The following is a 16,637-nucleotide window of genomic DNA, read 5'->3' as shown; positions in this document are numbered from 1 at the left end:
TATTGTTTCCTAGTCAGATGCAGCTTGTGTTTTTTTAAAATCTAGTTTATTATATATTAAAACAGATTATTTAAATGTTTCAGTTTGTTGTACATACGATTATCATGGTGTGTATGGATTTCAAGAATGTACCACTATCTTGATTTTTTATTTGAAGAGAAGGGATCGAGTCAATGTCATGGTAGTTCTTTAAACTTAAGTCATCAGCCACAAAACAAGTGATTTTTGTTTCCATTTTATCACAAACGGGGAGCGACTCTTCTTGAAGAAAGGCAATGATATGCACCAAGTGTAGACTGTTAAACATTTGTATCTAATCACAACCATACACATTCATAATTACATTACTTTAGTATTATTTATTATTACTTTAGGATTTGTTGAAGTAATATACTTTGAATCTGTAAGCCGTGATGTATAGTTTGCCTGTGAAACGTGTATTTTTTAATCAAAAGCACTGACATTGAAACCCTTCTTCCTGACTTCCAGGAAGTAATCTTGGGGGAATGTGCATCATTAGTCACTCATCTCGTGCTGTGTTGTGATGTGAATGTATCATTGAAGGTTTGCTACTGCAGTACACCTTTCAAACGGCCAGTTGCAAAGCATGTCATTGTGTATAGGTTAGTGTTGTGTTACATTCAGTTGTGTGAGCCAGACCAAAGTTTTTACAAAAGGGTCAGTCGCCCTGCGTATCCAGCTTCTTCCAGATGGAATGACAATGGACCTTGGATATGATCTGTATGCTTGTGCGAATGGACAATAATAAACACATTATATCTCAGCTGTGCTGTCCTGTCTCTGACCTATCAAACAGCAACGTTATATGTAATAAACTTCTATCTTTTTGGTACATAATACAACATATCAGTGATATATAAGCCTGTCGCCTAACTGCTGTGAGTGTTTAGCTAGAACATTTTATATTGTACACATGACGATCTAGTAATTTGACATTGTTCCACTACAGAAACTCGAGGGATAACTTTCAAGGTCCGCACTGAATTGATTGATTGTAACACAGAAACACAATCTGTCCAATCAGAAATCAGGTACATGACCTGAAATCACATATACTCACATTGAACTTGTGGATTCGGTGGCCTTTCTTTGAGTCCGATTACTGAAAATTGTGTTGTGTTGATTATAGAGCACTAATTACATTACACTAACATAACGCAAGTTCAGGGAATATTTCAAACCTAACCTATACAAATGAACTATTATTCTTTATCTAGCATGTCTCATGCGCTACCTTTACTATTCCACAAGTGGGACATGAGATGGGGTAAAAAAAGTAGGCTAGCTGAATTCTTTTTTTATAACAAGTTTGTTGTGAGTTATATTCACAAAACTACTAAATACAATACTTGTTGCTTTTGCTTGTTTGAATTAATATATATTATATATATATATATATATAATCAAATGTATATATTTATTGATCTATTACATTCCTCTGTGTCGTTCTTGCTGCTGCTGTAGATTTGCAGCCCTGTCCGACTGTAATCTGACACTAAAACATGACCATTTGATTGGTGGAGCTTGTTGGGGTGGTAAAAAAAATCAATCATCTGTTACAGTCTACTGTATAATGTAGTTCTGACATTACGGCTTCATGTCCTTACACAACAGCAATCCAATGTCTGCATTATGTTTAGCGTGCATTTCCTTTCTCATGCCTCAACCTTAGCCTTCCTCTTAGCAAGCCTCCGAATTGACAGTACTGTTTTGATAGTAACTGATTCAAATTTTGTGATTAGGTACCATAAATAAAACTAATTTACATGTTCTTGTCACATGAGACCCATTTGAAAAGACACCAACTCATTTAAACAGCCTAATTATTTTTCAGTGACTTAAAAACTCCAAACTTAAGAGGTTAATGTCTTAAAGTTCAGTTTTGTTACTGGAGGCAGCCTTATAAATCCTTAAGGACTTTATGCAAGTATCTGCTGAACATAACAAACACTTGGTGCCAGACTTTCGAAGGATTTAAGCTATTTCATTTACACTCAGATCAACACAAATCAGCAGCAGAGTTGCAAAAAGTATGCTGTCATTGCAAAGTTGTGTGGAAAGCTACTTGAGGATTCACTGGGGTGCTGTTCTGTAGCTGCCAAGGACTTCTGACAAGGTTCCCAGATGTAACTCCTGCAATACGACATGTACGGAGAACAGATCTCAGTCTGATATTAATGAGTGGTAAAATGTACTGAACCTAATGTGATGTTTGGCATTACATATATAACACATCACAATCATTTTATTTGTATTTGTGCCACATTTCATCCTATATTTTATGATATGTACAGTATAATTTAATTAATTAATAATACCTTAGTTATATCTATTGTGACTGAAGCACATGATTCTTAATGAAGACCTTGACATTCCATAAAGTTGTGACAAATACTCAACATCACATCCAAGTCTATTAATGAAACACTGGACTTAAGATCATAATAATGATGAAACACATACACAACATAGTCAGGCCACACATTCAGACTCTGATAATGCCCGAGTATATACGTGTGAAAAGGGATTGAAATGTGATTTAAATCCCCTACACCCAAACTTCTTTACATTCACACGCATTTTCTACACAGCATCTTCAGCTGGCGCCCCTTTAGGTTCAGCTGAGGGGTTATCTGTTGTCCTCGGCTGTCCATCACTTGGGACAGCAGTTGTTTGTTCACAAAGCTCGTCACCTACAATCACAGTCTGAATATTAGGGTGTAAAATGTGCATCTCAGAGGTGGCCTTAGTCAGTGGAGCCAAAATGGTCTGTGAAGCAGCAGCTTCCAGGACAGATGCCGTAGAAACAGTCGGGATCTCTGAGGCTGACGCCATCGTGCCATCACAAACAGGAACTGAGAGAGTGGGTACAGACAGAGAGATGGTGGAGGCTTCAGAGGACAAGGGGATAGTGTGAGCCATGGACACCGGTATAGAGAAGGGGACAGGGATGGCTGATCCATCTAAGGAAATGACACTGGCCCCTGTGCTGTCAGTGGTTACAATGGGCTGGATCTGGGTCCCAGGTGGCACTTCGGTGTGGATGACAGTGATCCCACCAAGGGATCCGTGGCTGACCAGAGCAATAGCCCCATGAGTGGTCCATTCAGATGGGAGAGTGACCGGCTCAGCCGGCACCACAATAGAGTCAGTGTGGGTTTTAGTAAGACCACCAGCAACACTAGTACCAGCAGCAGCAGCACTGACACTTTTTCTGCCAGTGCTCTTTTTCTCCCCTGCTCCTCCTTTTTCTGTCTTTCCCTTAGTGGGAGTTTTGGGTTTCTTGTCCTCCACATTTCCCTCCAGCACCACAAGGTAGGTTTTCCAGGGAGCATCTGAGTCATGAATCTGAAAGTTAAAAGGGCTCATGTTATTTTCACACCAGTCTGATGGTTCAAAGTACTTGAAATGCAACTTATCAGGTGATAAGCCTAATGCCCTTAACAATGGTCCTTTTCTGATCCTGCCACAGTACACGTTTAATAAACACTGCACCCATACAACTGAAAATACCCTTTCTGATAGTTGCCACTGCAGTAAGATCAGCACTGCTCACCATAGTGTGCCTGCGAAGGGTGGACTTGTCTGTAAAGGTGCGTCTACAAAGACCACACATGTAGGGTTTCTCTCCTGTGTGAATACGCTGGTGCCTCTGGAGGGCGTTGAGCTGGGTGAACTGCTTGTCACAGTCTTTACAACTGTACGGACGCTCACCTAAACATCAACAGAGAGGGAACAAACATATGACAGTGTAAACAAAGAACAGTAAGGAAGAAAAGAACCACAAAAAACTGGTTTCTCAGCTATAAAAGTAGATTATGCCTCCAGATCACCTGTGTGTATTTTTAAATGCTGGTGGAGGGAATTCCTCTGAGCGAAGCCTCGACCACACTGTTCACACTTGTATGGCTTGGTCCCGGTGTGGATGTTTGAGTGGTGCCTCAGATATTCTTTAGATGCAAAGCTTTTCCCACAGGCCTCACACATGAAGGGCTTCTCTCCTAACAGGAGAAAAAAAACAGCACTTTGCACTTTCAGTCCAGTATGCGTAGATGGCCTTGTATTCATTGGGTGCAGGCTTCAAGGCCCATTTGAAAACAACCTTTTCAACAGAGGCATGATTAACTGCTCCTGTTAAACTAAACATGACATGCATGCAAAAATTGAAAAAGCTTTGAAATCATATCACTCTTACCTGTGTGTGATCGCTTATGATAGGCCAACATGTGCTTCTGAGTGAACCGGGCGTCACACTCGTCACATGCAAATGGCTTCTCTCCTGTGTGAGTCCTACACACAGTAAAACAGACAAGTTTAGCCCTCATTTATTTCATACATGTACATACATTCTTCCTTGCTGACCCAAGATTAAAACCTGTCCCCTTTCAGTTACAATCCATCCCGTCTTTAAGGTCTACAAGGTCTCCCCCCCAACTCCAATTAAGGATCATTTGACCAGCCATCATCATCCGTGATCTCCGTACCTGTGGTGCATCTTGAGGGCAGAGTTCTGGGTAAATCTGGCCCCACAGTCGGTGCACTCAAAAGGCTTTGCACCTGTGTGTGTCCTTTCATGCAACAACAGGGCAGTTTTGGAGCTGAGTGCCTTTCCACAGTCAGGGCAGACATGTCGCAGATTGTTACGTTCATGTACCTGAGAGGAAATGATCAAATCAAGAAAAAAACATGCAGATATATGACTCATCACTGCATATTGACATATTATATTGCATATGACTGTTTTTGTATAAGACTTTTAAATACAGGAAGTGTGTGGAATTTCACCTGTTTTTGGTGGCGCACAACATCCTTCTTTCGTTTGAAGGTCTTTGTGCAGGAGTCGCAGACAAAAAGCCTCTCGTTGCTGTGGACATGCTTCTCATGGATCTTCAGGTTGCTGCGGTTGGCAAAGGTCTGCAGGCAGGTCTCGCAGCGATAGATGACATCTGCTTTCACTCCGTGGTACGTGCTGGCCAAGTTACAGCAATATCAGAGGACAAACGTTCTTATCTTAGGTATCATGATATGGTATCATTGATGATCATCTGACATAGCTCCAGCTTCAACTTACGTTGCACATGAACTTATCCATCATAGTTAGAAAATTACCTTCACTGATCATAACCTGTATCTGGCATAGTGTTACACACCCAGGAGCACTTTTATGTCCTACCTGATGTGCTTCAAGTAGCTTCTCTCATAGTGGAAGGTCCGCTGGCACTTGTTACACTGGAATTGGGCCTTGGATGTTTTTTTTAATGTCTCCCTAGATTGTCCCTCCTCCTCCTCCTCCTCGTCCTCCCCCAGAGATAACACCAAGGGGTCTTCGGGATCATTACTCTGCACATCCTCCTCCCATTCCCAATCGTCCACATCAGAGACTGGCCTCAACAGTGACTTGTCTCTTTTCTCTGCCTGATTCTCTGGCAGAGCCTCTGCTTCACTCTTGTCCTCCTGCCGCTCTGTGCCTTCATTGCTAACTTGGTTTTCATTGTTAAGAGCATCTCTTTCAGTGTTCAAACGCCTCTGAAGGACGTTACGGCCAGCCAGCCTCCTTTTTAGCTCTCTTCCTTGTCTTTTTTCATCTTTCATCAAGTTCTTTGCCTTAAATCGTTTTGAAATGACTTCTTTCTCAGAGCTCTGTGGAGAGAGCTGCCGCTTAAGAAGTAAGCTTTTAGGCTGCTTCTTCCCTTTAGTCCTTTCTTCTTTCTTGGCACCATGTAAGTCATCTTCATCCACAACTTCTGATGCAGATGTTTTCTTTGTTTTTTTTTGTAGAATTCCAGCACTCATGGCCTCACCACAAACCTCTGACAGATCCTCACAATCCAAAAACTGTGCTGCCGCTTGAACATCACCAATCTTGTCTCTGGCAACTTCAACTTTTCCAGTGTACACAAATTCCAAAAACTTTGAGAAATCGTTGGAGCACATATTTGAGAGTAACAACTTGTCTCGGGCAGCATCCTGAGAGAGAAGGATCTTCTTGAAGTAGCCACTGGATGCTGCGAGCATCACCTGGTGGGCCTGAAACTCCTGCATGTCTCCCTGGTAGTCTACCTGCACTGTAACATCACTCAGCTGTCCCTGCAGCCACAGCTGATGCAGAGAGGCCAGGATGTTTGCATGGTGGGACTTACAGGTGAGCTGGATTACGTTGACCCCCATAATTCATTTGTGCTTCTGAGAAAAACAAAAATGAGGGAATGGTGACTTATAATGCTTAAACTAGTTGTGTTTCAATAAATTTGGGAACACACACACACATGCTTTCTCAGAGGTGGGACCACTAAATTATATATTTTGTGGCTCTCATGTATCAAAATTACTGAGGCAACTTTCAGAGCAGTGAACGTTGCATATAAGCAAGCTAGATAAAATCTGCCGGGAAGAGAATTTCCTTGCTCAAAGGCAAAAGGGCAGCTAATATTAAGCTAAGTGCTTGGCGAGTTAGTTAAAATGGCTAAACTTTCTGACATACGCGTATCTGAAAAACCTCAATCTCCGGTATCTACAACACAACTGCCATGACAACAAACTGACAAGCGTTATATTTGTGTGCTTTTGTCTTGATAATGTTCACTGCTAGGGTTAGTAACTGCTAACAGGAACGTTAGCCTCATAGGCGCAATGGTCAACAAGCTAGGTTAGCTAACATAAACTGTCAACACAAAACAAACTGTGTGGTTATGCGATAATACACGTTCAATATACAGCACACCGGACACAATGTATGAGCAAACTTGTAGCAGCCACATCGCTACACAACGACACGAAGCAAGTTTTCTTACCGTAAGGTCGCTAAAATGGCAGCCCTTCACAAATGCTCTCTACGGCGGAAGGTATTTCCTGTAGAAATCTCTCCCGAAAACGGCCCTCGTCTTTCTACTTACCATACATCCGGTGCCGAGATGGCTGATTTGGGATCAGTCCATCATTTATGGTTGTATGTAAACTTTGAATTGCCGAATACAACGGCTGTTCCAGGATCATTTTTGCAGGTTTTATTGACTATACGCGCATACCGTTATCGCCTGAAAAAGCGCCTCTGACATTTGTTACAACGTTAGGCTTTACAGGCATTACTATCAAGCTAATTTAACTCACTAACAATATATATATATATATATATATATATATATATATATATATATATATATAGATCTTTGGCTTTGGCTTTGCCTTACTTATCTCCAAAATACCGCTCGTTCAACTACAACTAGCAACCGTAGCATTATTGCTAAGTTTTTAATAGTGATTTAAGCTAGTGAAGTTATGATGAGTCTACCGTAACTCAAAACAACCAGTGTTTAGTAGTGCGTTACTGCCTTATAGTCGCACGGGGGCGCCATTGCACAGATGGACACAACATGATATAAGCTGCTAGTGTTGCATCTTGAGGGCAGAGTTCTGGGTAAATCTGGCCCCACAGTTGGTGCACTCAAAAGGCTTCGCACCTGTGTGTGTCCTTTCATGCAACAACAGGGCAGTTTTGGAGCTGAGTGCCTTTCCACAGTCAGGGCAGACATGTCGCAGATTGTTACGTTCATGTACCTGAGAGGAAATGATCAAATCAAGAAAAACAGATAGAGCAGATATATGTGACTCATCACTGCATATTGACATTATAGTGCATACATTTTGTATATGACTTTTCAATACAGGAAATGTGTGGAATTTCACCTGTTTTTGGTGGCGGACAACATCCTTCTTTCGTTTGAAGGTCTTCGTGCAGGAGTCGCAAGCAAAAAGCCTAAAGATGAAGCATCTTTAGCAGCCAAATGAGCATTTTCTCCAGCATTATCAGTTTCCACACAAACTCCTCTTATTGTGGCAGATAGTTCCACAGGGCAGACCTACTCATTAGGTATTAAACTAGCGGCTTTAAAATAGTTGTTTTGTACCCATGTATATACCATGGGTAACCATAGTAATAGTTTCTTGTAGTTGTATGAGAATGGTTAAAAAACAATACATAGGCCAACATGCTGAAGGATTTAAGTTAATTTACATTCAGACCAGCATAAATCATCCACAGAGTTGCAAAAAGCATGCTGTCATTCCAAAGGTGTATGGAAAGCTACTTGAGGATTCACTGGGGGGCTGTTCTGCAGCTGCCAAGGGTTTTTTTTTCCTTCCAGAGGAAATCCATATACCTTACATTTGTCTTAATGAATTCTGCAAGCTAGCAATCTGCTCTGTTCCGGTGACTCATGCTGCTCTCTGGACCAAAGCTGTGCAGACTTCAGCCCTGACCTGGAACACTGTGTTCGTCTGGCTTTTATTATATCACTCCTCTGCCATACACACTATACCATATTTTATAGATTACACTTTTTCATACAACGGGTCCTTTCTGATTCATCTTTATATTAAAGACACACAACATCTGCAGATGCAATGATCTGTGACTGTGTGCTCATGGGAATCAAAAGTATTTGCATAGATATTAATATGGTGTAAAATTATTACCATGAAAATAAGCCTAGAGTTTAATGGAATACTGAATTACTAAGTGCAAATTAATGAGACAAGTCACACAAATTAATTCTCAGTATGTTGCCATTAGTACAACTTTTGACACGACTGTGACTAGAGGGAAGGAAAAAAAAATTCACTTTGGGCACATTAGTGCACACGCCTTTTTCATTTGACTTGTCTTGTGTGAAAGGACTGTATGTTAAAACATTTGGGTGTTCATAGCAGCTTTACTAAAAAGATGATATGAATGATATTGCAGTTATGACTAGCTGGATCACATTTTCATTGTTCTTGTGTAGCATACCGTAATGGGACATACATGAATGGTTCAGCAGTTTCAAGTTCTGGGTAATATCGATGGTAAATATTAAACCCAACTTGTGGTTTGTGATGTTGTCATGGGATGCTTTGTCAGACTGGCAGAGACACAGACTTGAGGTTTCTACATGTCATCGCTGGTTGAAGTGTATTCAAGGGGATGAACGTATGCTGCATCACTGAAATAACAAAAGGTCAAACAGTCATTTCAGAAACATGCCATTTTAATCTACTTTCAGCAGAGATACTGGATGACTTTTCAAATGACTCCAGGGCATTTTGTGTTATTCAAAGGGGCACAGCTCAGGAGGGAGAAAGTGGATGCCATGTAACTACAGTCAAGGGTTCAGATGTTGCCAGTCCATCGCATCCTGGCAGCCAGCTGTATTGCCAGGCCGCCCAGTAACAAATTAAATCCCCACAGATACTTCATCAGGTTGTCAGTGAAGGAGGTGAGGTGCAAATGCTCGCTGAAAGGTGACGGGCTCAGCAAACAAAACATTCTGCCGACGGTGGGCCGTGTTTGCTCTGCTATGGGTAGACTCCTCCACACAACCGAAAATATCCGTGCTGACGTTCCACAGCGCACAAACAACGTGACAAAATGTGCACTGTTTGAGAGAAAAAGTAACACTCAAAGCCAAGGCTGATTTTAATTTGAGGCTACAGAGCACACACTCTGTAAAAAAAATAAAAAAACATGGGAGAATTTAGGAGCTTGGTGGTGACGGTTGTGTCCGGGCTCGGTTTGTGTGCTGGAGTCGTACAAACACTTTAATTTGGATGCTGTGAGGGTAAGTCAGTGTCCTTGCAGGACCTCTCTACAGCTCCTTAACTGGGCTGACTCATAATCCCAGCAGATGAACTGAACCAGCAATGGTAAACACCAGAACATTACATGGAAGTGCAGACAGTGGTGGTCCAAGAATAACCGCAGCATTCTCTTTGTGCTTGCCCATATAACCACACAGCTGATGCCAGACCAATCAAAAACCAGTCCAACTCAGTATTCTGTGGTGTCTTTCTCTTCCCCTCCAGTCAGTTAACTTGGTTAACAGAAAACATATTTCATGAATTTATTTTTTCATGCTCTTAGACTTGTATTTCAACAAGCATCAATGTTTTTTTTTTGTTTTTTTTTTATCAATGGCTTCTACAAGGACACACTTTATTGATTTTATGCAGATTTGTGCAGTGCTTTTAGTTGTTTTAGTAAATGGACATGAATCTCCACCTATATTTACGTAAGGAAGAAATTGGGCAGGAGTCAAATATTGTACATGTTTGTGTAGTCATGTCAAGGCCAAGATTGCTTTGCCAGGATACACACAGCAGTCCAGACCTGTCCCTGGTAGTCTCTCCGAACACGTCAACCTCACTTCTTCCCCCTTTCCCCTTCTCTTTTCCCCCTTTCACTGGCTGGATGCCACACCACATTCAGGCAATCCAGAACATCGCTGGAACCCCTAAAACCTCAATGTAACATCAGGACATAAGAAACCACTGATTCACAAAAATTGCAGAAGACTCTTAGTGCCACAATGTGGAAATGTGCCTCTTCTTGGCTAAGACTGATGAGAAAGAAAATGAGAATGTTTTAGCCACGCTAGAAACATGGCTCTAGGCATCGTCTGTCTCTCTTTCAGTTGGTCTGTCTGTTGGTCCACTGCTTTGGTCCAGACTGAAACATTTCAAAAACTATTCAATCGATTGCCACACAATTTGACATCCATGTTGCCCGGAGGATGGAGCCTAAGCACTTTGGTGATGCCTTGACTTTTCTTCTAGAGCCATCGTCAGTTTAAAACTTCTATTTGTCCACCACTCTGGTTTATGACCAAGTACTTGCAAAACTAATGCTAAACGAGATGGTGATACAGCGGTAAATATTATACTTGCCAAACACCAGCATGTTAGCATTGTCATTGTGAGCGTGTTAGCATGCTAGCATTCGCATTTAGCTTAAGGCACCGCTGCGCTTATGTACAGCCTCACAGAGCACCTAGCATAGCTGTAGACTCTTAGTGGTGCTCTAAACTTCCTTCACTGCAGGATATCGTAAGAGACAACTTCACAGACATGAAGGAAATATAGTGCTGTGAATGGTATCTGTCCTCTCCCTCTCATATAGGCTCTATTTCACCAAACAGAGATGTTTTTCTTCTTGTGCTGGCCTGGTTTGGAAAAAAATACTTTCCTTTCATTGATGAAAAGATATACGGCATTCAGAGATGAAATTACTTTCCAAATGGCCTCTGACTCACCGTCTCTATTCCCAGTGCTCTCTCGCACGCACCCTCCCTCTCTCACCCCCTCTCCACCTTCACTCGTCCTTGTGCTTGTTCTATCTATTGTAACTGTATACAGCACTTAGCACTTCAGACGGCAGACAAACCAGCTCGAGGACAACCGCCCACTCTCGCCATGCTCATAAATAGACTATTTGTCCAGGCTTACCAATCACCTTACCCACCGAGGATGTGTGGGTGCTTGTGGACATTGTGTAGCTCGCACCAAAATAGATCTCTACGGCTGCTCTGTGCGGGTGGATTCGGGCCTCCAGCCTGCAGTGAGAGAGACCAGTTTGCACAGAGAGAAGGATTGTTGTGCCTTTGAAAATTAACAGTAGTGACTCACAAACTCTATCCCTTTATAATGTGTGATTTTATCATCCGTTTGCAATTTGTGGCACACTAAAACAGGTGGTGTCACCTCCGCAGAGTTTCCCAGAATGCAACACTCTCCCTGACTGTGTGGGACATGACCGTCAGCACATTCCTGGAGAGCTGGATCCCCAGAAGCAACAATTCCTCCTTCCTCTCTTCCCTCCCTTCCTTCCTGCCTCCCTCGTGTCCTCTCCTTCGCTTCCGTGGATTGCATCACTCGTCTGCCTCCTGGCCTCCTCTGCTCGGACCCTTTAATCACATATGGCACACACACACACGGAAAAGTAAATGTGTGCACACCACAGACACACACAAATGCAGACACACACACCCATTGTGGGCAGAGGGCACCCTCGTCAGTCCTCATCCTGGTTTTGTGGCTTCAGTTGGAATTTTATGGTTGGTTTGAGCAGAGGATTCTGGAGGCTTTCCAGCTGCCCTCCAAAGACTCGGCTCCTCTCTCTCTCTCCCTCCATCTCTTTGTTCCTTCCCTTCAGCTTTCCTCTCTTTTTCTTTTCCTCCTCTACTTCCTCCCGCCTCCCTGCTTCACCCGCTCGCCCTCAAGGTCAGAAATATCCTGTGGTTTAGGTTTGATCCCCTCGGATATGCCTTCGCTCTCTCCCTCTTTCTGTCTCTCCCTTCCTTTCTGTCTCGCTCGTGCTCGCTCAGGCACACACACACACACATACACTGTAAGCTGTACTGCACTACCCTAAGCATTCCCATACAGGAAACATATGCTGGGATCAGCATAGGCGGGTCTGTATGCCTTGCGACTGCACACACACACACACACACACACACACACACACACACACACACACACACACACACACTCCCTCCCACCAGGGGTCAACAGGCTATCCGAACATGTAACATTTGGGAAGGAAAAAAATCACCATAGTTCCCTGAGCTGAAGTTGTCATTGCTGAAGACCTTATTCATCTTAAACCCAATGGTTCAGTAACAGTAAATAAAAGAGACTGATCCTCAACTTCTTCCCATGGAGTCAGTTGACTCTTGTAGCGAGGGGACTGCACTGACCATAGCCAGGTTAACCCTGTTCCTCTGGGTTCACCTATTCTCCGAGTTGTGTAACATGGCAGAGTTCCAGCACTTGTGTAATAACAGGGGGCCTTGGCTGGCTGAAAGAACGCCAGTTCAACCAGTCATCCTTTCATATCCGCTTGTTAATGGAGGAAAACAAAGTCTTGCCCAATTAAAGCCCTGATCCTGAGTCTCTCGAGTGTGAGCATCAGTCATGGTCACACTGAAGTTGAGTTAAGGTTTTTTACTGGAAAATAATGCTCAAAACTTTGGATCTTGCCATGAAGCAGGTTTCCTCCTTTTCTTCCCATTACAGGTTGTTTTGGGAGTTATACTTAATCCAAAAGGAGAGTGCAAGGATTTTCTTCATATGCTGTGCAGATTGTAAAGCCCTTAGAGGCAAATTTGTAATATAAATAAAATTGACTTGACTTGACTTGAAGGGAAACAGCAAACCTGCTTTGTTACAAATATTCACATGGGAAAATATACTGCTTCATACGTACATCACTATCCCCTACTTTAAAGGTACCTGTGGAGTTTTCTAGAGAACAAATGCTAATTCTGAATTTGGTGTGTTACCGCCACCTGTAGATCAGTGGAACAGTGTGAAACCATTGGCAGGAATGTGTATCGCGTCACCTGCATACATGTGCACGTACATTAAAACAAACAAAACACAGACGCAGTCAAAAAAACATTGCTTTTTCGCACTACTAGTGGTCATAAACTCTACAGGGTACCTTTAATGTCCATCCCTGTAGCAGGAACTTTCATTCCACATATCACATTTAACTGTTTTATTCACTTACAACTTAGAAAATCTCCATGTGCATCACACTGACATCGAGAGCTGAATACTGACATTGGATCTGTGTAAAATAACCCCATCAGACATTGCATTTTTCTTAAAGAAAAGTAATATAGCAGTAAAAAGGGAACATGGGTGGCCATTCTGTGAAATTAGAATGCCTTTCGCAGCCATATGGGACTCTCATTAATCTTTATTACCACTTTGCAGATACAAGGGCCCCCTGGCATGCTGCACACTGCTGGTATATCTGGCCTGGAGCTGAGTCAATCACTTGCAGGGACAGGAGCTTTGACAGGGATTGCCATGGTGCTGTTTCGGATTGGCGCTTTAACAGGGAAGGAGAAAGACTCTCCTAGTAAAATAAACCACAAATAGTTCTCAAGAAACACTGCACCCTGCTGCTGGGTTTCAGCTTGTTGACACAACGGCTCAAGACAGATTGTTTTTCAAATATGCAACCGGTTGTCAAATATACAGTGTCAAATTAACTTCAGGGTTGCCTCCCAAAGTTCTGTGTTCTCCATAGTGCATTTGTCCATTTTCTTTGGGAAGTCTCCCAGAAGTGGAGGAGACCACAGACATGAAAATACCTATGTGAAATGAAGCCCAACCATACGGCCGACTGGCCAACCCATGTGATATGGCCTGCCTGCCGACATACAGGAACATGGCTGGACTGTTTGTCCGTTTGTCTGTCTCGTCATAGCATAATTCTTTACGTAATGATGTTTTAAATAAACAGTAAATCACCTTGTTTGATTTATATAGCCACCATTACTTGCTTCAGAAAGGGGCTAAAATAAAATACCATCTCATACTGGCTGACAAAATGAGGGAAGTATTTGCTGTACAGTTTCCGAGAAGTAAGATCCTGAATGCTGACCTATTCCGTTTCAACTCTTTGTGGATCACCACACAATCCCGTTAATCCCAAGAAACACAGCTTTGCTTTCTTTTTGTATGAACCCCGCTCTCCCTCAACATCCTGTTGAAAATGTCCAAAAATGGAGAAGAGAGAGGAAAAAGAGCATGGAGGGGGGTGGGGGTGGGGTGGGGGGGGGGGGGGGGGGGGGCTGACACATGACTGACACATTTACTGTGGAATAAGACAAGTGTGTGAGTGTGTGAGAGGGATAGACACAGGCAGTGAGGGGACGAGATAGAAATAATGCCTCTCTCTCTCTCTCTCTCTCTCTCTCTCTCTCTCTCACACACACACACACACACACACACACACACACACACTCAGCTGAGTGAAGTCACGGGACTGAAGCTCCAGTTCACTAATTTCATTCCATCCAGGCTGGCGAGGAATTTTGCAGGGGCACAGGCATCTCAGCAGGACTGCAATCTCTGCATATCCTGACTGTAAACCTCGCTACAGACACTGATGTGTCACTTTTTCCATAATGAGCTCTCATTTGATCTGCTGCCATCGAAATGGCCTTCCGTCTCAGACAACTGTCACTGTTTATCCATATTAAGAAGATAACAGGGCCATCTTCTGTGGTTTGGCGGTGTCAGATGAGTGGAGTGTGGAGGAGATTGTCAGAGAAGAGGAGAATGATTCATTGTGTTGCTCTATAATTGAATGATCCGGCATTCATCGTGGGCATGATGGTGAGATCATCTCCCACCATTAGACCTACGAGCCTTGGAGCTGGACTACAGGGCAGGACGCGTTAGTGCACAGATATTTAAAGGACCATACCAGTACCATACTGACTGTAAGTGTTAAGATTGATATCCCATCTTACAGGAAGCCACTGGTTTCCATTTCATTACAATGTAAAAGCCATTTAGCAGCAGCTTGAAACTTCATTGAAACAGTAATCAGTCACACTGAACATTGACTTTGTCTTTATGTTTTCGTCAAAGGTACTTTAACTTTCCTTGATGGTGCATTCAGGACACACAGACTAAGAGCTTTGAGATTTGAGAGCTGGCATGAACCTTTTTTCAAAATTCATGTTTTCTCTCTGCTAGTCTTCTTGTTTTGATTTTCCAACAACATAGTTTTTGAATCCCATGCTTTTCAGGGGCCAACTCTAAAATCAAGGATGTCAAAAAATATGTGGCACCAAGTCTCCACATCTTGCACCTGCATTACAATCATCTAACTTTCACAAAAATAAAGGTGCTTATTTTAACAGAGTACCAATCTCAAGCAGGTTTCAACGAATGGTACCCCTTGAAAGATGGCTGGCAATAATGTAAAACTTGTATGATTTACAGTTAAAGTTGTACTCTTCCATAATCTTGGGGATTTAGGAGAGACAGATTAAGAAAAGGACTGGTCAAAATCGGTGTCACAAATATTTGAAATTTCCTGCACGTTCTTGGTATGGTGTATGGGTCAAGCTCCAATAACGCTAGACCCTGCAATTACATAATGCAATTCAATGGTGGCCCAGTTTGTCTTGCAAAGCTAAAGCTCCTTCAGAACCACAGAAGATATCATACCATAAACAGAGTTGTACTCCACATGATGAGTGCCCCTTTAATGCACCTTTAATGGTTTAAAAGATGCAAATTCCCTACTATGGTCTATAATAAAGAAAGAAATATTTCATATAGCTTTTATTTGAGGTGTAAGGTTCCACTTATTGATTATATTTGTACTTAAAAGACCCAGTCCTTCATTCTTTAACCACAATTTAAGATAAACTCACATACAAGTGGATTATTTGCCTTGATTATCTGCATTGCACATCTGTGATGTAAACAAACTTTTAACTTACAGCACCAGAAAATGTTAATTAACTTAGATTCATTTGTTGCCTAGGGTTAGTCTCTGTGCGGTTAATGATCTGTCAGTCATTTATTTGAGTGATAGCAGGTTGTAATTGTGTGTTTAGATTTTTTAGGGTGGGAAAACCATCTTTTTTGTACATTTGGTCACAGATTATGCCCTTAAGTACCATGAACGGGCATGGTAGAGAATGATGCAATGACTCGGGAAGGTTCTTTGTGAGAGACAAAAGATAAGAGAGGGTGCTTGACCTTCTCTTAAGAAGCCATCTGTATACTGCATGTGCCTAGAGTACAGTACTGGCTGTCCCTAATGTTAACAACACAGATAATAATACTCATCAATCGATTAGCTGCCAACACTGAGATGATAACTATGCTGTGCTGCTTCAGATATTTTAAGCACCCTTGGAGATTTGCCTTCCTGTCTGTCCTGCAGTCAGTTTGGTATAATGCCTGTCATCCTTTTACGTATTACAGCAAACAAAAAGATAATTGTAGTTGGAAACGTCAGAAAAGTCAGATGGCAGTTTTGGTCA

General features: G+C 42.3%; 1 protein-coding gene across 1 annotated transcript; it reads right to left on the bottom strand.

The window, feature by feature from the left end:
- Nucleotides 1-2,005: 2,005 nt before the first annotated feature.
- On the bottom strand, nucleotides 2,006-6,198 carry gzf1 (GDNF-inducible zinc finger protein 1). The gene is made up of 7 exons (XM_070925933.1): nucleotides 5,195-6,198; nucleotides 4,807-4,990; nucleotides 4,506-4,675; nucleotides 4,217-4,311; nucleotides 3,855-4,022; nucleotides 3,578-3,735; nucleotides 2,006-3,369 (listed from the first exon to the last, which is right to left on the bottom strand). The coding sequence occupies exons 1-7, from the start codon at nucleotides 6,187-6,189 to the stop codon at nucleotides 2,605-2,607; spliced, it is 2,535 nt and encodes an 844-aa protein (XP_070782034.1). The 5' UTR covers nucleotides 6,190-6,198; the 3' UTR covers nucleotides 2,006-2,604.
- Between the last annotated feature and the right edge of the window lie 10,439 nt (nucleotides 6,199-16,637).

The sequence above is a fragment of the Enoplosus armatus genome, chromosome 19 (genome assembly GCF_043641665.1).
Source record: "Enoplosus armatus isolate fEnoArm2 chromosome 19, fEnoArm2.hap1, whole genome shotgun sequence".
Lineage (NCBI taxonomy): Eukaryota > Metazoa > Chordata > Actinopteri > Centrarchiformes > Enoplosidae > Enoplosus > Enoplosus armatus.
The sequence above is the reverse complement of the archived record's forward strand: the minus strand, read 5'-3'. Positions and strand labels throughout refer to the sequence as shown.

Bases quoted from the DNA above. Each gene is read 5' to 3' on its own strand.
- gzf1 (XM_070925933.1), bottom strand. From the start codon at position 6,189: ATGGGGGTCAACGTAATCCAGCTCACCTGTAAGTCCCACCATGCAAAC. The intron at 4,023-4,216 runs GTAAGAGTGATA...TTCTCCTGTTAG, and splicing joins TCATAAGCGATCACACACAG to GAGAGAAGCCCTTCATGTGT. The intron at 3,736-3,854 runs GTGATCTGGAGG...GTTGATGTTTAG, and splicing joins GCATTTAAAAATACACACAG to GTGAGCGTCCGTACAGTTGT.